This window comes from Solanum pennellii, chromosome 5, assembly GCF_001406875.1.
Source record: "Solanum pennellii chromosome 5, SPENNV200".
NCBI lineage: Eukaryota > Viridiplantae > Streptophyta > Magnoliopsida > Solanales > Solanaceae > Solanum > Solanum pennellii.
The window spans coordinates 65,951,232-65,974,995 of record NC_028641.1 but is presented as its reverse complement, the minus strand read 5'-3'; the positions used below and the strand labels follow the sequence as shown (position 1 = coordinate 65,974,995).

Below are 23,764 nucleotides of genomic sequence, written 5' to 3'. Positions count from 1 at the left end.
GATTTCCCTACACCTTAACGACTCCGATTTTTTTTCAAATCTGGACTAGCTTGAAAATTTTCAAGTTATTACGAAAAAAAATTTAGATCCAAATTTTTTCTCCGTTGGCTATTCTATAACGACAGAACCCGATTGTTACAACTAAGCCCCATGATTTATGGTATTAGTAATAGTAAATATTGAGAGCTTGAGTGATTGATCCTTTTAGCTGATGTATGGCTTGTTTAATTGGTTGATACTCTATACTCTGTATTATTCATATCCTTGAGGAAATTGATAGACATTTTACATGTGCATCAAATATTTTTTTCGTATCGATGGAATTCTTTCATGTTTTTATACGTTGTCACACACATAACATACATGATAAATCAAATGATTATAATTCGCGAAATCCAAAGGATCTAGTTCCAGTATGATTTCGAGAAGCGTGAAGATAGTCATGGAAATACCAACCCTCATCATCACTTCATGTAAGGTCGCTCAATAATGTTATTAAGTGTACGTATTTTTGTATTCACTTTAGACTTGCTGCACCTTTTTGTGTGTAGATCTTGTTTTGAGTTAGAGTATTGGTGATGGATTAAAGTATTTGGGATGAACTGCTTAGTAGTTTCACAACACATAGACTCCTTTTTTGTTTATTTATTTCTTACTTTTCTTTTGGATAGATGTAGTCTTTCTGATCATAAACTTGAAATCTTACTTTAAAAGCTCTTATACTTGTGACATCAGATTTTGTGTGGCATTTACTCATCTTTACACGACACCTTTTATATTGTAAATGGTTGCTTGAATTTTAGTTTTTAGTATCGGCTTTTCTCTTACTTTCATGCTTAAAATGGTTTAAATGAATTTAGTAGTTTTATTGATTCGATTATAAGGTTTGGGTAGGTTCTATCACAACTTAGGATTATTGGATCATGAATGTTAGTAAAGATAAAAAAATTTAAATACTGGAAAAGTAAAGCTTAAAAGATTTTGAATATTCTTTCGCAATTGCTCTACTTCTTTTGGAAGAAAGTCGTGCTTAGCTATAAGCTTTGCTAATAACTATCACATTTACTTCAAAGGAATGTATCTACATTTATACTCTCTTGTCCACTTTTAAATGTCATGTTGCGTTTTTCCAAAGTCAATTTGACTAAATTTCAAAGTTAATTTTGATTACATTATTTTGATATTCTAAACAAAAAAAACTTAGATATTCAAAAACTATTCAAAAAGTACTATAAGTTCCAAATTTTTTGCATATCAATATGATGAAAAAATGTATCATAAGATGTTAGTCAAAGTTATTATTGTTTAATTTGACTCTAAAAAAAACTGTGACAATTAAACGTGGATGGAAATAGTAATATTCATAAATAATTTTCATTCTTGAAAGTGGAACATATATAATCATATCAAATTGTGATAGTTTAGTACCTCTTTTAAGATGTTACTTCAGGAGTAAATCAAGTCGTGCATATAATATAGGAATAAGATATGTGTACTCTTTCTTTTCAAATCAAATTGTTAGAATTACATCGGACATGTTATTATTGTTATTGTTATATCTTTAATTTCAGTTGTAATCCTAGCAAGCTTATGAAAATTTTACCAGTTGTAGTGGTTATAGACAAACAAATTTAGCTAACAAGGCATAAAATTGAAACAATGATAGTTATCATTAGCATAACAAGATTAAAAGCACACGGAGTGATATATAATTTACTCACACGACTTTTTTTTTTACACTAATCCTATTTTTTAAAAACGAGTTTGACTTGGCAAAAGTCATTGTAAATCTTAGTAGAATATCCTTGGCACTTTCAAGTTGCAAACTGAAATTAATGAAAATTAGATAATAGAAATACTACTTTCCGGGGAGAAGAAAACAACCACCAAAAGAATGATTGGAATAGAGATTAATTTTGTCTCTCAATCATAATTATCTGCATCTTTCAAAGTAAATACTCAAGATGTAAATTTCATGTTGATAACATTTTATGTTACGTAATAATAATAAATACATAAGATAATAAGATATGTAATCAACGAAGTTGAGCGAAACACAAATTTTATTTCTCTAGAAATTGATGTATAAAATGAATTCATTTAGCTTCATATTTATTTAAGAAGAAATTAAGTTATTGCGAGACTTTTTAAAAAGCTATGGCAAGACATTTGCGGAAGTAATTGCCTGATTAAGCTATTTGCAAATTTCCTGCTTGAGTTTCTTGCAAGTTATGTATATGATTACAAGCCAGACGAAGTTGCTACAAGACTTTTTAGGAAGCTAACTACTTTCTTCGTTGCAAAATTCTTTAGGAAATTATAATGTATATTTAAATAAATATCCACAATATAGTGTATCAATAACATGTTTTAAATTTTATTTTATTTTTCACAATTGATCTAGTGAATCTATTAGTTTTGGTAAACTGGAAAATGACGTATGTGATTTTATTTTATTTTTTTTGTTGGATATTACACTGAAAAAGATGTTTCAATTTTTTTTATAGCAATAGTTAGAAATTTGTAGTTGACTTCCACATGTTCAATTGCCAATGCAGCAACTTGTATTGACCCAGCCTCGCCTACAATTAACATATAAGTCATGAAATAACAACTATTTCAAAGTTCAACAACTTGAAATGATGGCATAAAATTGAATAGCAAGATGCAACGAAGAACATATTAATGAAATACATATGAGAAAGACACTTTAAAATTTCCACCTATCCCCTCATTTATTAGACGCAGAGCCGAAGTTCGACATTATTTTTTTTCGTTGTTCGTTATTCATATTATAGTTTGATTAAACTTAAATTTGCTTCAGGACGTCCTACATTGGGCGGTATAGTGGTGTTTGTTATTCATCCACTACAACAAAAACAACTTTTAGCGGCAATAAATATTGACATTAATAAAGAGTGTTAAAGTCTTTACCAGCATTAATTAAGTTTCATTATAATGAATGTCGCTAAAGGCGTGAGGGACATATACAAAGAGTGTTAACAATTAATTATGATCATATTTTACGTAGTAATATTGCAGTTGGACTAAATTTGGATTTGCACTGGGACGTTATACATTGTGTTGCCCAACAAAAGCGACTTCATATCCCGATAAACTCGAAACCGAGACCTCTGATTAAGGATGAATGAGTACTTACAACTCTACCACAATCCTAGTTGGTTATCCAAAGTTATTTTTCTTTGATATTCTATTTTCTTAGTATTGGCTAAAACTGCCTTATTCTTTCCAAAATAGAAAAAACGTGTTCTTATTCTAGATAATGGTGTTAGGATCGAATCTACACACACACACTTGATAAATGAAGAACACAAGAACTTTAGAGAGAAAGAAATGAGAGATCTAGAGAGAGAAAGAGAGAAATCAATATTTTGTGGTAACACCCCGTGAGTAAACTTCCACGGCGGTGGGGTATATATATTAATTATTCAGAGTATTTTTGGTTACAGAGAATAAATTGAGAATAAATAGTACAGAGCGAGAACATTAATATATGACAATACATCAAATATTAATCAGGCTCCACAACCTAACAAATGGAACTACTATATTATATCATAAAACTTATTAAAATTCGAACATGCTTGAAATTAGCTTGCAAACCCATTTCTTTTTTTTCTTTTTTTCTTTTTTTTTGTATTGAGATTGAGAACGTGAAATATAGAGTCAATTTTGTTTCATAAAAAAATATAGCTATTTTACTTGTTCAAAGTTTCATAGAGGGTATGAGTTTCTTTCGTTTGAGTTATAATTTCTTTATGTAATTACTGACCTATTTTCGTACATCATCAAAATTTCCCCTTCTGACATTGACAAGTGATAGACAAAATTTATTAGGTCGTTGCGATTATGGATTGAATATCTGCATTTATAAGCAACTTCAATGTTTAATTAAAATTCTGTTATATTGAATATTTCAAAATATTTATCTTAAGAATCCTCCCAAAGTAATAAACCATTGTAATTGGGTCGTTGTCATTACGAGTTGGATGTCTAACTGCCAATATTTATAAGCAATTTCAACGTTTAATTCAAAATTTGATGAAGTTTTCAAAACATTTCTCTAAAGATATTGTCTAAGTAATAAACGATATCATATGTGATCCATGAACTTCGATCATCTAAGTTTCTTAACTAGTTTATGCGTTTGAAAAGTTCAAACGCAGCGACTAAAACATCTGAATAGCTCTAAAGAAAGAAAAACCAATCGAGAGAATTATTTTAAGACAGGATAAGGAGATTGATGAAATAAAAACCTAACAAAAACATTGAAACAATACGAATGCCTACATTCTAAGTAGATGGATTATATGTAGGATGACAAACAAACAAAAATATTGAAGAAAAAAAGACTATTAAGTATAACATCCTTAATTAATGGTAGTTTAGATAAAACCTAAGTAGAGCTCAAAGTAGTGAGTGCAAAACCTGTTCAACCAATACATCGAAAGAAAAAAAAAAACACTATTGATTTATTGGCATTGAATTATTGAATTTTTGGTTCAATTTTCAATTTTGTGATTTTGGGTTGTGATTAAATTGACAATTCAATAAGAATATATTTTAAATATATACACATATCTATGATCTTATGAGCCTTTTTTATTGGTTAAACTGAAACCATAGCCTAAAACCGATAACACATATCTTATTAAAATTTAGTTTTAGTTTAATGTGTTCACAAATTAAAAATCAATAAATTAAACCAACCATTGCATAAAAGTTATCATAAGGATTAAATGATCACTTCTTGACTTGACTTAGCCTTCATCCATGAGATCGACGTATCACTATCAATAGAGGCCCACTGACACAATAGACTTCAAAACCTCACCTTCCCTTTCTTATAAAATATAAACTACCAACATTCTTATTCCTCAACTTGCAAAAAAAGGTAACATTCTACATTCTCAGCTTGGTGTTGAATCAGCTCCACAGTCGCACAATAGTCTTTTACGGTGTTTTTATCCTTTCCTTTCACTTTTGGCTTTTGGCACGGGAAAAGAGGAATATATTTGCTCCCATGGCGTCAAGCTCAACATCAAAACTGCTGTTCTTCATTCTTGCTTCGATTTTTCTTGTTAACTCAGCTCAAAACTGTTCAAACTACACTTTCCCAGCTAATAGAACTTTCACCACTTGCAAAGTGCTACCTGTTCTAGAAGCAAACCTGCACTGGACCTACAATTCATCAAGCACAAAAGTTTCAATGGCATACAGAGCTAAACAAGATTCTAAGGGATGGGTAGCATGGGCTATCAACCCTACAAGACAAGGCATGGTTGGATCGCAAGCATTAGTTGCTTTCCATAACTCAACTGACAGCATGATAGCTTACACAACACAAATAACAAGTTATAGTCCATCAATGCAGAGAGCTAATCTCAGCTTTCAAGTTTCAAATATATCTGCAGAATACTTGAACAACGAGATGATTATCTTTGCGATTATAGGACCACTGGGCAATGAAACCACAGTAAATCATGTCTGGCAAGGTGGACTCTCAGTCTCAAACGACATCCCTCAGATACATCCATTTTTATCCCAACACCTTCAATCATTTGGACAAATAGATTTTCAGACAGTTTGAATACTCCCTGAGAAGAATAGTTATCTTGTTTTTTTCAACTTATCAAATAAATAAGAAGTCATCCTTGGCTTTCATCCAATATTCCAAATCAGAATGTCTAGAATATTATGTAAAATAAGTAGAGACAATAAAAAGTTCCAACTCTTCTTGTGCTTTCTTCGTCATCTCTTAACTACTGTCTGTTTGAAACAAACCACACACAAATTAGTCAACAATCAGACATTTGCTGCGTTTAGTTGATATATCAAGGTGTTGTTGCTGTTGTATATATCAAGGTGTTGTTGCTGTTGTATATATCAAGGTGACCTTCCAGAGTAATATAATGAGGAAAAGAACAAAAAGCCGTATTGAAAATTCCTTTAAGTGCCTGGAGCAGATTAATTAGTGAAAAATCAGTAGAAGAGTCGCAAGGTTTGATTCACAGTCTCTGGATATAAAAAAATAATCACCAAAATAATATATTCAATACCCTCCAGACTGAAGGGAATGGTCTAACCGGGGGAATATGAACAATAACCATGTTGTTGCCTATTAATCGATGCAGCTCAAAGCACATTCACTCGGTCATCAGCATACACAATGTGTCTTCAGGTGCTATGAATGTGTAAGCATATTGCCAACTAACTGACGCATCTCAAAAATCTTTGACTCGGTCATTGGCAACTCCAAGGTCATCTGCACAACATATATAGATTTAGATGTCAACAACTAAATTGAATAAGCCAAAAGAACTATGAGGACAGCCTAGAAAAAATGAGGTTTTGATTAAGCCTCCTTTTTTAATCAACTTTAGAAGTATTAAGATTTAAGGAAGCCGGAATTTTTATTACAATTCAACTTTGTCGCAACAGTTAATTATAATGTTAATGAACAGAGAATGAAGATTTCATCCACTGAACTCTCAGTTTGGCAGTATTAGTAACTCCTTTGTGGCACCGAAAAATGTCTCCAAAGCAACCAACTGTTCATTATTGAGAAAAAGAAAAAGAGAATTATCAGCTCACCTCGTTGAATATTTTACTGTAAGAGGTCTCCTTGAAACCCTGCAAAAAAATGTTTGAGGTTTCTTGACTGTTAGCTCTATATATTCTAATTAACATGTTGAAAGGATCACATTATGGATCGGGTGCATGAGTTGGTGGTTATAGGGATACCAATTTTTTGAATAGACTGAGAGAGGCGTGATTTAATTCTCCAATTTTGACGCGGAAGGTATGTATCTTGAAATTATCAAATGCAAATGTCATCATCATGAGAACAGATTCTTTGCCAAGCCCTTTACCACGACTATACTAGCAAAAGCACCATAAGAAAATGAAAATTAGTCCAAGAAAAGAAAAGAATGTAGGGAAATTGAAAACATACTAATAAAAACAGAGTTGTGACATGCAAACAAGTATGAGAAAGTATGCTGCTCGACTCGGGTGAGGGTATCCGCTATGAGTTCAGATCTAGAGGTCAGATTCGCAAAGGTCAAATTTTAAAAGTTTGGGGGTACGGATCCAGGTATGTGATTCAATTAAGAAAAACTATAAAAGTAATACGAATATTCTAAATTTGGAGAGATTTTGTGAAAGTTATTTGTAGGTTGTAATATTTTAATCTTTCATTTTGATAATTTCTCAAGTTATAGGCACAAGCAGCTAAGTTCTAGACATTCTCCAAGATAGACATATTTCTTCCACTCTCCAACCATGTATTGTACACAACAAATAAGCAAACTAGCAACAATTATTTCACAATAGACAAATGCTCTCAGGCACTAATCCCTAGATTTTAACTTGAAGGTCCCACTGACCTTTAGGAAACCCTTTTCCGGTGGACTTTATCTGCCGGAATTCCCCCTTCTCTCTCTCCTTTTTTCTTTCCCAACTCCTTTATCTCTACCCCTCATCCATGGATAACAGGATTTATTTAGATTAGGAGGGAAATCATATGATCTGACAGAAACCAGAGCTTCTTCAGATATTTGGTACGAATGAGTGGAGAATGCAAAGCCTTTTGTGAGAAGAATGAAGATTAGTAGGGGCACACTAATGTGGCTTTGTAACAGATTTAGAGAAGCCTCGGTCATTAAAGGGAAGTCTTTTAAGACTTGGAAAAGCAAAGATATTTCTATCAACATTTATTGCAGCTTGAAGTTCAATAAATTTGGTAGGTTCATCTCTGTTATTTCGGTTAATTGTAATGATAGGTCTGTGACTATTCTACCAGAAAACTCATTTAATGAAGGTTCGGGAGAGTTGGCTCTAAAGATTCACAACTTTTTTTTCACAAAAATCCAGTCTACAAGATTCAAACACAGAAAAAGGAGGTCTCAGTTCATTGAGACTCAGAGGAGAGGATAGCTACAAAGAAATATTACAGAAAAAGAAATGGTGCAATGCAGACCAAAGTCAGATATCAGCGTCAACTCCGGGAAGCGATAGGGGTCCTCTGAGTAGAAGTCTGGTTGGCAGATTTCCCGACTGTGACGAAATACCCACCAGAGCAGAAGTTAGAAACTGGGATCAACAGACCTGGAGGGGTATTCACAATCTACAGATCTATGATATGAATGGAACCCATTTTCTTTTCGAGTTTCACACAAGACGAGATGCAGAGCACATTCTTCTGGGTGACTGGAGACAGAGAAATCACCCTCTGCTCTTAGAATGGTGGAAACCAACAGACCATCTTTGATTGGTTTTGGGTCCGGATTCTGGGACTTCCCCTACAGCTGTGGAACGATAAGGTGATGAAGCAAATCGGAGACCTTTGTGGTGGGTGGCTCGAGACAGAGGAAGAAACGCAATTGAAGAACCATTGGAGATGGGCTCGACTTCGAGTTTTGGGGCCAAGAGAGAAAATCCCTTCCAGCATTAAGATCAGTGATGGCGACCTTATTTTTACTCTTCCCATTTGGATTGAAGCTCCGGTGAGATATAGAAAGAAGGAAGAGGATGGGCTCAGGGATCGTGAAGTCAAAAAGATGAAAGAAAAAGGGAAAGCTATTGCAAGCCTTAGCCTGTGCCAGATTGATACAGAAGAGAGATTTAGGGACAAAATTTCAAATTTTTATCCAGGGGATACAGAGAAGACAATTGTTTCTAGTACTTCTTTGCTCAGAAGTCACATGAGATGCTGAGAGTTTAAAAAGCTTTTGGGTTTGTGGGAAATGTTTTGGACCTCCTAAAATCCAAGCTTCTAAAAGCCCAAAGTGTGACTTCATTAAAGGAATAAGCCCAGACCCCCCTTCTTATATCTTCTCAAGAAGACCAGATGTAACCACCCGCAAGGCGTTACATTAAAATCCAACAATTGCAGCACCTTCGTCAACGTGGCCGAGGCATATCGCGATACGGAGGGTCAAGGACACATGTCAATCTTCAGACCAAGGGTCAAGAACACATGCTACTTTTCAGATCAACCATTGGGGGTTGCTTGTAGGCTAAGATGAGCAATTAATGCTCACCTTGCCAAGACAAGGACGCCCCCCAAGGATGGGACAACAACTGATAAGGCAATTTCCTCTTTTAGAAATAACGCAGCCTGCTGCCTTTTTGTAAAGTTTTCTTTTAGCTTTTCTTTTTGGGATTTTGCTTCCCAACGTTTTTGACTGATTTAAAAAGGGGCTTGTATAGAGTTTTTAGGAAGTTTCTCTTGTAAAGACTTGAAGAAATACATAGTGGAAAATTGGCATTTGCCTCCCAACTTAGCTTTCTGATTTGGCCCCTTTCTTGGTTGTTTTGTGGACTGTTTTTGGCCGTCTTGTTGATACACCGTTGGGTGATCGTTTGGACTGAGCATTTGAAGGGTTGTGTAAGCATTCATTGGTTGTCCCATGAGGTTGAGAAAATAGCCCCGTGACAAGTGGTATCAAAGCTTTGGTGAAGCATGACGTCAAAGTCCCAACGAAACGAAGAGGCGGGCCAAGAGAAGGAACTGGAAGTTCGGAGGGACACTACAAAGAAACGTGACAAGAGTAAGGTAAGAGACCCTTCTCGTAACCCTTCTATTAGTGGTAGAGTTGCTAGAGAAGATGGGGAAGGGTCGGACACCAGCCAACTCGACGAAAAGATTATCGGAGTTAAGGCAGGGTTGTCGGCCCTAAATAGGCGTGTTGTTATTGTTGAGAACAATTTTAGTTCTCTTGAAGCTGTAGCTCTTGAGGGTTTGGATGATGTGAAGAACAACCTGGTTGAGCTTGAGGAAGTTCACAAAGAGGGTTTGACCAACCTCGAACTCAAGCTCACCGAGGCTCTCTCCTCCCTTCAAAGAGAGTTCGAAGCACTAAAACAGCAGGTTGATGAGGCTGCTGAAACGGGGGTTGCTGCTCCCGTGACTGTGCGTGAGACACGCATTGAGGCTCCCAAACCCAAGGAATTTCGTGGGGAAAGGAGTGCTCAAGATGTTGAAAACTTCTTGTGGCAGATGGACGCCTACTTTGAGCACGTGAATATGCAAAGTGAGGTTGCCAAAATCAGAACGGTTGCCATGTACTTGACTGATATGGCCATGTTGTGGCGGCGAAGGAGGAAAACGGACATGGACAGGGGGGTTTGTTTTATTGATGACTGGGAGCAGTTCAAGGAAGAACTCAAACGTCAATTTTACTCGCAGAATGTTGTCCATGAGGCCCATCGGAGGTTGAGGGAGTTGAAACAAACTTCCTCTACTCGGGACTACTTGAAAGAGTTCACGAAATTGACACTCCAAATTCCAAGCTTGACAAGTGATGACTTGTTGTTTTACTTCTTAGATGGTCTTCAAAACTGGGCCGAACAAGAACTCCAAAGGCGTCAAGTCCACAACGTGGACGAAGCGATAGTAGTGGCAGAATCGCTCAACGATTTTCGGGCAGATGCAGCAAAGGGGAGGGACAATTGGAGCAAAACTGTTCCTCCCAAGGTTGACAACAACAGGAACAAAGGCATATCAACACCAAACCGAAGCAGTGACATGAGAGGTAACACCCGTAATCAAACCTCTAATTTCCACAAGAACTATGAGAATCGCAAGAAAGGCACTCCTCATCGTGAAGGTTGCAATAATTGTGGTGAAACAACACATGTTGTTCATTACTGTCCATCCCTTAGTAAATTGAGTGCCATGGTGGCTGCCGAAAAACAGCAAGAGAAGGCTGCTACGAAAACCGGAGCTTCGTCCGAGGAGCAACGTGGACAGAACAGCGAGACGGACAAAGGGAAAAATGTTGTTGTTTGTATGTTTAATCACATGGCGTTGTTCAACCATATCTCACTTGCTGCTTTAGCTGCTTAGCCGGCTAGTATAAAGCCGCGCGAATCACTATTCGTCAATGCCAAGCCGCGCGAATCACTATTCAAACTTGCCTTTTTTCTTTTACAAGTTATTACTTCCCTTTTCCCAAAGTAGTTGGACTTGTTATCCAACATTGTGTAACACTTTTTTTATAAGGGTGACTATTTCATATATCACAAAAAAACTATCACCAGAATGATAGGAACGGGATTTACATCTTGAGGTCCAAGAGGTCAGAGGATAGTGGAAAGACCTAGAAACTGAAAAGTTAAGACTTCACTTATCGTAAATTCTACCAAGTCATCTATATCCCCCACTAATTCATACTTGCACAAAAAATAAGAGAAACTAAGGTGAGCTCTTTATCTTTTGCATGTGATGGCTTTTGCCCTCAAAATGTCTAGAGTTTCTTTTATTGATGAAGCAAAATGTCTAAAATTTCTTTCCTTTTACATAGTCCACCATATGCATGATCGGATGCATTTCCACCAATCTTCTTCTGCCTCTCTTCTACCCACTCCCTTCCAACTGTTAAGCATCTGAAAGTAGTTTCTTTCAGCATTATCCAGCTCACTTTTAATAATAAAAATGAACATGCTCCACAGATTTACAGTTGTCTTGCAATGTAAAAATAGATGCTCACTATTTTCTGCATCTTCTCCACATAATAGACCTCTTGAACAAATCTATAAACCTCTTCGATGTAGGGCTTCATGAGTTAAGCAAGCTCTTCTAATAACCAACCATGTAAAGCAAGAAACTTTGTGGGGGATTTTGACCTTCCATATGAGTTCAAGGCCACAGTTCTATCAAGGAGGTGATATGAGATTCCAGTTGGCTTATTTAAATGAGTTCCCTTTGCTGTACAACTCCCAAACTTGTTTATCTCTACCAGTTGTGGTGTCATTGAAAGGGTTCAGATCTTGTAACATGCTTGAGACACTGTCAATTTCCTAATCATTTAGGGCCCTCCTGAAGATCAGGTTTCAGCCATGGGCACTCCATATCTGAGAGATTGTGTCATCTTTTTGGAGGATTAAGATGTTAATTGTTAAGATCAGGGAATTGATCCTTTAGGGTAGCCTGTCCTAACCAAAGGTCATTCTAAAATACTGTCTTATCTCAATTCCCAACTCTAATGGATATGTTGGTGCTATAGTAAGCCATAATTTTCTGATAGTCTTCCACCCATCACAACCATAAGTGCAAAGTACATCTCTGGTGATCCACTAATTCATTAGCCATATTTTTGGGATATGAATCCTTTCCACAGGGCATTGTGCCTTCACTGCTAAATCTCCACATCCATTTTCGAAGCAGACTTCAATTGTGCAGATTGAGATTTTTATGCTCAAACACCCTTGTTTCTTGCTGAGACTCTATGAATCCCACTTTACTAAGTTATAACCTTTTTTCTCTTTGTTTCCCTGCCAAAAGAAATCTCGTCTCAAATTGTTAATTTTTTTCACTACTCCAGAGGAATAGGGAAAAGAGACATCATGCAGCTTCGAAAGGCATCTATTTTAATTTTTCTGTCTTCGAAATTTATTTTAAGCTTCGACATATATTATGTTAGTTTCTTGTTTTATGTTCATGAAACTAACTCAATTATATTAGAAAGGATGAACTGGAGATTCCCTAAAACAAAAGAGATAACAAGCCTAAGAAGTGAAGCGTCTGATACACTTGAGAAGGCGTCAGCTGGAAAGCAAGAACTCTTAGCCAGAGGCCTAGAAGAACTAAAAAGGCATTCTAGATTTTTACGTCCACTTCATACATTTTCTTTGCTCAAAAAGACAAGGAAAATTGCATGCAATAAATTTAGCAGTTTTCTCTTAAACGAACAGTTAGAGACTCCTTGGCCAAAGGATACGGGCAAATCCGATAGGTTAACCCTATAAATGCTTCATCATCCTAGTCCTAACTGGTGAACCACCTTTTGGAAACAAGTGATAATTATCCTCCTCAATGACAAGACATATCTTCACTTTATAATCACAACTACATATAGGAATCTAATATTGCAACAGACAAAGTTCTTTCAAGGAGGAGAAACCAATCAACTAGTGACACACATTGAGAGTCAATGCAGCAAATCTGAAATATAAAAGCATGTGTACCTTTTCAGTTCAGCTATCATAATCTCGACTTCAGCCATTTGTGGATCATCCAAGTCATTCATGTATATGTTCACATCACCAACCATGGCTGTCAAAAAGCAATATGATCAAACTGAGAATCACAATCCGGAAAAACCAGGTTCCCACTTCCCACACATTTGAAATCATTATTGCTTCACTAAAACTTGTGAAAGCCACTTTATAAAAACAAAAATTTGCTAAACGAATAAGAAAATCATAAAAGGAATATTTCAACTAGTTGCAGAAAATTCAGATCCAAATTCAGATCCTAATATAAAGAGCTTCATACCTTAGTATGAGCATACAGTGTAATAAAATTACCACAGGTTCCATGCTGATCAAAGATCATACTTAAGACCAAGGCAATACAACGTTGAAATAAAGCTATACGGAGTGATTAAACTAGACCAATTGAAGATCAATACAAGATTGCGACCTTCAACATGAGGTTCTCCATGAATGAAGTTTCCAACAATTAGTTCCCTGTCCAACACGATGAAAGTCTGCTCTGCCATTGAAAGCGCATTTCCAATAACATTTTGTCAGAAACCATACGAAGAAAATACAACCAAAAACCAGTAAATTTCAAGAACATCACTATTTATTCATTCTGTCCCAACCAAACGCAGATATAAGCCAGAGCTCAGGAACATGATTCACCACTTTAATCTACCATTTGACTTAGAGTACAAGGTGTGCAAGATAAGGTATAAATCAAACTTATAATTGGTCACATTGAGCATTTTTCCACATTTCAACAAACATACAGTAATTCAGGTGCCTTAGAAGCAAAATATTAATAAAGCAAATCAGCCACTTCCTCCCTATATAAAAAGGGGTGATTATCCCTCAGCATATATACATTCCAAAACATTAAAAGATCACAGTTTCTATTTTAGAACCCAAGAAAGAAGCAACGAAACCAAAAAGGTGTAATTTCATCCAGAAATGGAAATAAAACCATACTTGAGGGGTCTTCGGTAAAGGTATTCTTGATTCAGCTAGAAATAGTAATTCAGGCAAAGGTAACTTTTTATTTCTTTAATAAACATGAAAAGACAGTATATCTGTTTGCATCAAATTACCCTCCACAAAAGCATCAAATCTGGCAAAGATAGGTTTTTTCTTCATCAATAGTGAAAAGGGTAACTATCTCTCAAACATACAGTGGCATAAGAAGCAAAATTTGAACCAAAAATGAAACCCATACTTAAGGGATCTTGGATTGAACTATACATATTCCGCTAGAAACAGTAATCCAAGCCAAGATATCTTTTATTTGTTTAAAAAACATGAAAATTCAGTATATCTGTTTGCATCAAATTGCCCAAAAGAAAAAAAAAACAGCAATTCAGGCAAAGATAGGGTTTTTCTTCATGAATATTCAAAAGGGTAAGTATATCTCAAACATAAAGTGACATAAGAAGTAAAATTTGAACCAAAATTAGAAGACATACTTAAGGGGTCTTGGGTCCAAGAAAGTTGCATTTCATATTCTTGCTCAAGGGTAAGTGGTTCAGAACCAGTTGCTTGAAGGAGAAGAGGATCTTGCATCCATTCATGGTACTTCGGCACATGCTCTCTCATGTAGGGTACCAGTATCACCTTCTCCCCTTCCACGCTCACCTTCATTTTCTCTGTAAAATCCCAGTAGTTGGCAGTGCATCAGTCGGCTTAAAGTTTAAGCTAGGCAATGCACTATTTCATTTGTTATGGGCTTCACTATGGCAAACTGCGGGCCACCCTATATTTTTGTCATACTTTACACTAAGGTAATTTGTCCGCGCTTTAGGCTATCATAAATAATATTTTAATTAAATTTGTACATAATTTTTGTTCAAAAATTATACACTTAAAATAATGGAAAAATAGATTTTTAAAAAATATATGTAATATTTCAACATAAATTAAATTATTTGTTGTTATTTTATAACTAAAGAACCTTTATTGGTCGAATTAATCACCAAATAATAAATCATTGGTTCTTTAATCAACATTAAAAGGAATATAAAGAAGAAAATAAGTATATATATGCAAAGGCACACCCTAATAAAAAGAAACATTTTTAAATTGTATGGATTATACAGTTGTAATATATGTCTAGGAGAAAATTTAAAAATATTAATTACGCTTGAACATGAAAGCAATTATAACTTTTGAACTGGCTTAATGAATTTCTTCAATTGATAAGTGAAAAATTTTATTTATATGTAAAAATAGATAATATGCAAGGTTATATATAGTACTTTTAAGTTATAGAATTTAATATATAATATCAACCCATGAATTCTTGAAATTGGGTACAATAATTATTTTGTGTACAATAAATATACGCACGATATGTGTATATGCTAAATCTAACCGGAGACAATAACTTCGCAGAAACATAAACAATATAGTTAAAATATGTATTCAAAAACAACAATTAATATCACAAGCGTAAAATTTTGAGTGTAAAAAAACACACCAGAATATATAAAGATAGAATGAAATCAAAAGAAAAAAAATCGAGTCCTCTTAATGCACAATGCCCCCTTTAAGAAAAGTATTCCCCTATAATACAAGGGGTTTAAAGAATTACATCTTCTCAGGATGGAAGATTGTATTCACCAACTTATTGATGCAAAAATAATGGTGTTAGTAAGTTACTCAACAGTAGTAAAGTACACGAATATTTAATTTTGCGCATGTAGAAGAAGAAGATCAGAATTTTTGTTGTTTAAATGAGAAGAAATCGCAAAGGTTACAACTATTTGGAAAAGTTAAACCCTTTGAAAAGTTCACAAGCTTTCACAAAAGTCACAACTTTTGATTAAGTCGCTACTCTTCATTAAAGTCACAACTTTTCATAAAAGTTACAACTTTTCATAAAAGTCACAACTATTCATTAAATTCATAACTCTTCATAAAAGTCGCAACTTTTAACAAAAGTCGCAACTTTTCATAAAAGTCACATCTTTTCATTAAAGAGGAAAGCTGGTTTGGGAAATAAAAAATTTCAAAAGAAAATTCTTGCTTTTGGTGGCGCCACATAGACGGATCTATGGTTCTGTTTTATATAAATACATGATAGTTATATCTAGTTTAGAGAGCTAAACATTTTTTTCTATTTTAATTTATTTGTCCTATTAAAATTTGACACAAAATTTAAAAGTTACTAGAAGTTATATTTGAAGTCATTAAACATGCATTTAATTTTAATTACAGATAAAGTTAAAGTTTTTTTTGGATGTTAATAGAATTTCCCTTGAGGTAATTAACACTGGCAAGCATTTACCTACACCAAAGGAATAACATTTCATTTAGTAGCAATCATGATATAGTATTTTTTTTTTTTGGTCAAATCATAGCCATTCATACCATCGCAGTACAAAATTTTTGGTGCACAACTCAACAACATAATTGAAATAAAATGAAAATCTACTCTACAGGCGGTATTTGCAAGGAATAGTAAGTAAGCTATAATGACCTAAATCATCGACTCATCCTGATCTATCAGGGGCGAGTATTTGTAAAACATGTTGTATCAATCCAATACTTCTTTTTTTATTGTTTATCCTTTAAATCATAATTTTGGATCTTGTGTAAGTTGATAGTACTTTTTGAAACTTGTTGGCATGGCTTGCATTAAGAGTTGAGGGGCTCCGGGGTATTTCGGCATTATTGGAACTCATTTTGATGTTGAAAATTTTGCTACTTCTTGTATCCTTCTTCGTGACCACGAAGGGAGGAAGTTGCTACTATGGAGGCTTAAAGGAATTGTCAATGTGGCCGCATTTAGGAATGGATTAGTCCGATCAAACCTCTTACGCAATCATGAAGGTGTTGATCATGACCGTTAAAGGATAAGTCTAAAGGCATTAAAGCGTGAAGAAAACGTATTTAATATACAGTAAAGGGTCAAAATTATCCCTAAACTATCCCTAAATGAAGCACAAATACCGTCCATTTGTTTTTAGCTCAAAACTACCTCTCCATTTGTTTTTGTCTCACAAATACTCCTCACTTTAATGGAGTGCCACCAAGCACATCACGTGGAGAAAAAATTGTCATATGATCAATCCTAAGATTCACCATGAAAAATCATTCCAATTTAATACCCTAGAAGTACAAAGGGTGTTCTTGAGAGACCCTCAAATTAAATAAATCATGCCAAATTGCTTGAAAAAGGGTATACAGAAATAGGGAAAATACAATAATAAGAAAATGCAAGATTGAAATGGAGAGTATTACAAAATAAACAAGAGAAATGCAGTAATTGGAGCACAAAATAACTGAAATCAAAGATTAAAAATATCTAAGAGAATAGAGATAAAACCTTTGAACCACCAACAAATTTTCTATCCTAATTTGCGACCTCCAATGAATTGCAAACCAGGAGGGCACTCTTGAGGAACGGTATCCATTGTTTGCTGACCCCTCCCAACAATACATTTTTATCAACCACCCACTTACTACAAGAATGTATCATGATGAAAATCAAAGCAGTCGCTTCCCCCCATTGTATATAGTTCACAAAGCACATTTTGTGAAGTGTTTTTCTGCCCATGTCACCTAAGATAAAGTCAACTGGAAACTATTATTAGAGTCGTGGTTTGAAGATGATGATTTGAAGATTCATTCGGATCCCAATTCATAGATCTCTCGGTACGAAAAATCAAAGTAAGAGGCTCGAACCATTTCTTTTAACGGCTTTTGATCGAGATGGGTAGAAAAAGCACTGCAAAAACTGTGGCCATTTCTTGCTTCCTTTGAGAATCGGGATCATGGGAAGATCTTTAATTGAGCCCTTGAGGAGATCAGGGAGAAGCTCGATTTAGACATTCATCTTCGGCACAAAAGCGCTCGATTAGTAAGCTATCACGCACTCTTTCAAGGGTGGCTGCTTCTAGGCAAATTTCTTGGTTGTCTCTGCACGCCTACCTCTCCTATCTAAAGTCCCTCCTTGATAGGATCAAAGTAAATTTCTCTATTTCTATATTGCAAATGATTACAAGTTATACTACTAGAGCGAATGAATACAAGTAATAAAGTTGTTTCATCTTGTATGCATCTAATAGACATATATCAACCTGCATTTCTGTATCATGGGTCAATATACAAAGGCTACAATAGCAAATGAATACTATATACAAGTGATGTAGCTTGTATTAACCTATATGTATTGAATAACACATATCAACTTGTATGTATCGGGCAACATTTGTTGATATAATTTATAGTCCTCAAATACATTTTGTATATATCTAGCATCGCTCCTCTCTCTATCCCAGATCTTGCTCGCCACACTCCTTACTCGCCTAAAATCGCTAGCCTCTCTCCTTTTCCTCTCAATATTGCTCGCCTCTTCTTTTCTTTATTTTTTGCTACAAATGCTAAATACCCACATATAGCTATATTTGTCTAATATTAGTCATTTCTAAAACTTTTCCTCTACAATATATCATTTCGTATTTGTAAAATCTACTACATTGTTTCATATTATATTAATATCTGTTCTTATAGAAAATGATCCGACAGGACAAATATTACAAATGTTAAAATATTATATGTGCAACTCTAGCTAGTTATCTAATTTAATGGGACTTATATTTCACTTATTATAGTAGGTAGAAATGTTAGAATGAAAGAAGTCTATTATTTGTTTAGTTCTTATTGATTTGTACTTATAATTTTACTACTTAAATAACAATCATAAAGGATATATTTAAGAAAATCAAGTGAAAGGTTTCAAACAACTATTGTTGAATTACTTCCTATGTATTGGAGGGGTCACTTGATGATCAACTGAAGCACTTCCAACTTAGACCTCATACTCTTTTTTTATTTATTTATTTCTTACTTCTTTTTTATTTGAGAGTACTTACGATAATATATTTTTAATCAATTTATTTCTTTCAACAGATTTACTCTCATTATAAAATAAAGAAGTATCAAAACTAAAATTTGAATTTATACCCTTTTATACCAGTAAATAAAAATACGTGTATCTCACAGATTCTCTCCCTACAAATAATTGAATCATAAACTTTTTCCTAAAACAATAAGAGTTTCAAATTTCCGTGTATGAAAACTTTGAGTTTTTCTTTTTCAAAAAAAGAATACTCAATTATGATTTAAAAAAAAAGAAACTAAGGGCAAATACCTAACAATATTAATTTTCACCAAAGTATATAATAAATATTATGTATGAACAATTATAATACAAATGAACTTACTGGAAAGAGGTAAGGTCAAAATAGAATACGAGTTGACCTTTTCTAGCAATTAAAAAAGAAATTTTTTTAGTATTTTGTTTTTATACTAGATAACGAAGCCCGTGCCAACGTATGTTATTGTTTTATTTTTCAATTTATATGACTATGAAATGCAATTTCAATCAAATGCATATGTGGATTTTAAATATTTTAAGCTATCAATTATTGTGATTTATAGTATTTTATATGTAATTTATTAGATAATGTTTCTTTCATAATGTTAATATATAATATATTAGAATAATAATAAAGCAAAACAATTTAAATTATTAATTATTGTGATTTAGTACTTTATATGTATTTATTAAATAATATTTCTTTTATAATCTTAATATATAATATAATAAAATAATAATAAAGCAAGAAAAATAATATAATAAAATAATAATAAAGCAAGACAACTTAACTTATTAATTATTGTGATGTATGATATTTTAAGTAATATCTCTTTTATAATCTTAATATATTATAAAATAAGTACAAAAAGTAAAATAATTAAATCGAAACAAAATATTGTATCAAATATTAATAATAAATAAATGAGATAAGTAATTCAAAAATGTTGTGCTATTAAGGAAATATAATGATTGACATCTCTCAGCCGATATTGAAAAGGAAGTTGCGCCCACAATTTTCAATGTTCAAACTGAGTACAAATCTTCTAGGTATATATGAGTCATTATATTAATGTTGGCTAGGTTTTTTGTCTAACAAGGAAAAGGTACAAATATCAAGAAGCAAAAGTACAAATTGTTTGATGAGTAAAACATAGGAATTGCCAAAACTCTCCTTGTCATACAAGCAAACATGTTAACGAAGACATACCTGCTTGTAGACTCTTATATATAGTAGTAACCAGATGTATGAGTCATTATATTAATGTTGGTTGGGTTTTTGTCAAACAAGGAAAAGGTACAAATATCAAGAAGCAAAAGTACAAACTGTTCGATGAGTAAAACATAGGAATTGCCAAAACTATCCTTGTCATACAAGCAGACATCTTGACGAAGACATGCCTGCTTGTAGACTCTTATATATAATAGTAATGTTACCTATTGGCATATAGTGTCTATTTAGTAGAGTCCTAAAAAAATTGAGGTGAAAGAAGGAAATTACAATGTATGGGTTTAACTATTACTAATAGGGGTGTTCGTGGTTTGATTTTAATTGGGTATTGGTTAAAATAGAAATCAAATCAATCTAGTCAATTTTTTAAATTTTTCTGATATCAAATCAAACTAAACGAAAAAAATAATCATTTGTTCGATTATTGACAATTTGGTTCAGTTTGGTTTGATTTTTTCAGTTTGAAAGTAATAAATTTTTTAGGACATGAACAATCTGCTGAAAAGTTATTGTTGATTCAATTAAGCGATTAAACAATACCAAAGTTATCATTACATGAACAAAGTGATTCAATTAAGAGAAGATATAACAATTTTATGAGTATAACTTACATAAATTTCATAGTGTAAAATTTAAATTACATTATATTCCTATTCTTTTTTATTTTACAAAATTCCCTTAAAAATTGTATCATCCGGATACATTATATTCATCCGGATACATAATGTCTGATACATAAAACAACTTGATTGTTGTCCTTAAAAAGGAGTATAAACGTACAATTAATTATCAATCCCACGAATCTCGCAAAACAGATCCCACGAATCACGCAAAACAAATTGATATCAAAGAATTCAAAATTCAAATTTTTTTCTCCTCCATATATTCCAAATCATAACATATCCAAAATAGATGTACATCATTGCTGATACATGATGAATATATCAATCTTGTTGAGATATTTAGGAAATTTTGTGAGCGTTCTGAGTTATGAACGATATAATAGTGATGAAATAGTTGTTAGACAAATAATTTCTTTTGTAAATCTCAAATCCGCCATTACCTCTGAATTGAATCTCAAATCCGCCATTGATACAACAGAGATGATTGGGGAGATGAATTGCTTTGATGCTACATCCATTGAAATTTTTTGGGCATAATACATGGATATGCCTTTTAACTTGGCTTCATATCATATTTATACCCTTCAACTTTGGATGTGCACAAATAGACACTTAAACTTGTAGAAAGTTAAAAAAATAGACACATATATCCTACATGTCATCCAACATATCATTTTTTGTCCTACGTGGTGTCCTACGTGTATTGTGTCATGTAGGACTCATGTGTTTATTTATTTAAAAGTTGGATAGTTAAAGTGCCTATTTGTGCATTATGAAAGTTGGAGATTAAAGTTAAAATTTGAAGTCAAGTTTAGGGTCCAATATATGTATTATGCCAATTTTTTGTGTCAAACTTGGGAAAAATGGTACCCAACATATTTTTGTATCTAAATTGGATATTAGATACATTAACAAATCTATTCACTTTCTTAGAGATTATAGTACCCATAAGTTGCAGGTTTATTAATTTAATATAATTTATAGAAGTTTTTTGTGTTGACTTATATTATAGGCATAATATATATATTGGACCTTAAACTTGGCTTCAAATTTTAACTTTCACCTCCAACTTTCATAATGAACAAACAGACACTTTAACTATCAAACTTTTAAATAAATAAACACATGAATCCTACATGGCAAAATACACTTAGGACATCACGTAGGACAAAAAATGACATGTAGGATGACAGGTAGGACATGTGTGTCTATTTGTTCAACTTTATACAAGTTTAAGTGTCTACTTGTGCATACCCAAAGTTGAAGGGCATAAATGTAATTCGTAGCCAAGATAAAAGGCATATTTATGTATTATGCCTATATTATATTATCACAGTTGAGCAAGTTGAACTTGTAGTTATGGAGGCTATTCATCTTTTTGTAGAGTTTGTCTTGCATTGTTTGGAAAAATGAATTTGCAATATTGGTGATTCAATGCTTAAGGTATTGAAGTAATTATATTGCCTTGTTCTTAAGTTGTGAGTTAGTATTTTTTATTTTTGATACATAAGTCGTGATATAATGTTACTTATGGAAAAAGATACATTGTTAGCCTTGAACAAAAAGTATGGAATTGTGGAAGATTTCAACTAGACAAAGTACCTGTGCATACGCAATTGTTCTTTGATGTGAAATTTCAACTAGATGAAGTATCTCGTGCCATGATATATTACTGCTACAAAATGAATACAATTCTAACTTGAGACATGTGAATTATTGGATAGAACTTGATACAATTATAGCTATTGAGTACTTAATTTCATGTACATTTTTTAATTTTAAATGTGTCAATAATTGAATTACTTTCAATTTTTGATGTATCAGTACTCCATTTTAATCATTGATTTTTTTTGAATTTGTATACTGATATATAAGACATGATAAATTAATGGTTAAAGTTTGATACAATACTATTAGACTCGCGTGTAATGAGTTTACAGATACTTGAGTTATTTTGTTGTTTATATAAATCATCAAATACATGTTAAATTTTTCTGTTTTTTATTTTTGAATTTGTAAAAGGATATATATGCAAATGATACTGTCACGATCCAAAATGAGTCGTGAATGACACCTACACTTAACCTCTTAAGTGGGCGAACCAAGAAATTCAAATTCAAATATATGTCAATAATTCAACTACGAATAATAAAATTTATGCAGAAGCTCCAAAACTTATTAAAGTATCATTTCAGAATACCTAAAAGTCATCACATCAAGGGCATCTAAATTTCAAATATTAAGTCTAAGAATATTAAAATTACCAAAATAACTAATTAAAATAGTTTCGAAAACTAAGGACATCATGTCATGACCGAGAGAATCCAACACGAGCTTGAATGAATAGCTCACCCTGGAACCTGATATGCTGGAGACTGGTTAGAGTTGAGGGCAATTTGAAGTCATTGGTACACTCGCTCCACTCCATAAAATAAAACAAAGGAAAGACACAAGTAGGGCTCAGTACGGGGCAATAAGTACTGAGTAGGTATCATCGGCCAACCAAAAATAGAAACTAATATACAGGGAATAATAGTATGAATTCAACTGTAACACTTAATGGGTGATAAACAACAAACAACATGAACCAGTGTCAACAACACTAATAAGTATGTAATAAGTCAATAATATTAAGATCATCCATGAGGACTCATGCCTCCAACTAAACCATTTGGGGAAGTGAGTTCTTCGAGATTGAGTACATTCCGTTAATTCAATATGTTTTTCCTTTAATATTATCGTGTCAGAACGTGATACTCTGATCCAATTACACCGTGTAGGGATGTGACACTCTGATTCAAAAATACCGTTTCCGAACGTGACTCTCCGATTCAATAATATCGTGTCGAAATGTAACGACCTGTTTAGTCGTTTTGAGCAGCAGATTTTATTTCTGGAAAAACTGTGTGAGTCGACGGAACCCACGACGGACCGTCATGGGCACGACGGGCCGTCGAGGGGGTCTCGTTCCAAAAGACTTAGACTTCTGAAATTTGGGTACTGAAATCGACTCTCTGAACTTGG

General features: G+C 33.5%; 2 protein-coding genes across 2 annotated transcripts; one reads left to right on the top strand and one right to left on the bottom strand.

The window, feature by feature from the left end:
• The first annotated feature begins 4,641 nt into the window (after positions 1-4,641).
• On the top strand, positions 4,642-5,775 carry LOC107020741 (cytochrome b561 and DOMON domain-containing protein At5g47530-like). Its single transcript, XM_015221220.2, has one exon. The coding sequence runs from the start codon at positions 5,045-5,047 to the stop codon at positions 5,609-5,611; it is 567 nt and encodes a 188-aa protein (XP_015076706.1). The 5' UTR covers positions 4,642-5,044; the 3' UTR covers positions 5,612-5,775.
• A 190-nt stretch (positions 5,776-5,965) lies between these two features.
• On the bottom strand, positions 5,966-14,697 carry LOC107020740 (N-acetyltransferase 9-like protein). The gene is made up of 6 exons (XM_015221219.2): positions 14,472-14,697; positions 13,451-13,522; positions 12,994-13,081; positions 6,766-6,898; positions 6,616-6,654; positions 5,966-6,286 (listed from the first exon to the last, which is right to left on the bottom strand). Exons 1-6 carry the CDS (start codon positions 14,644-14,646, stop codon positions 6,206-6,208), a joined length of 588 nt encoding a protein of 195 aa, XP_015076705.1. The 5' UTR covers positions 14,647-14,697; the 3' UTR covers positions 5,966-6,205.
• Positions 14,698-23,764: the final 9,067 nt, after the last annotated feature.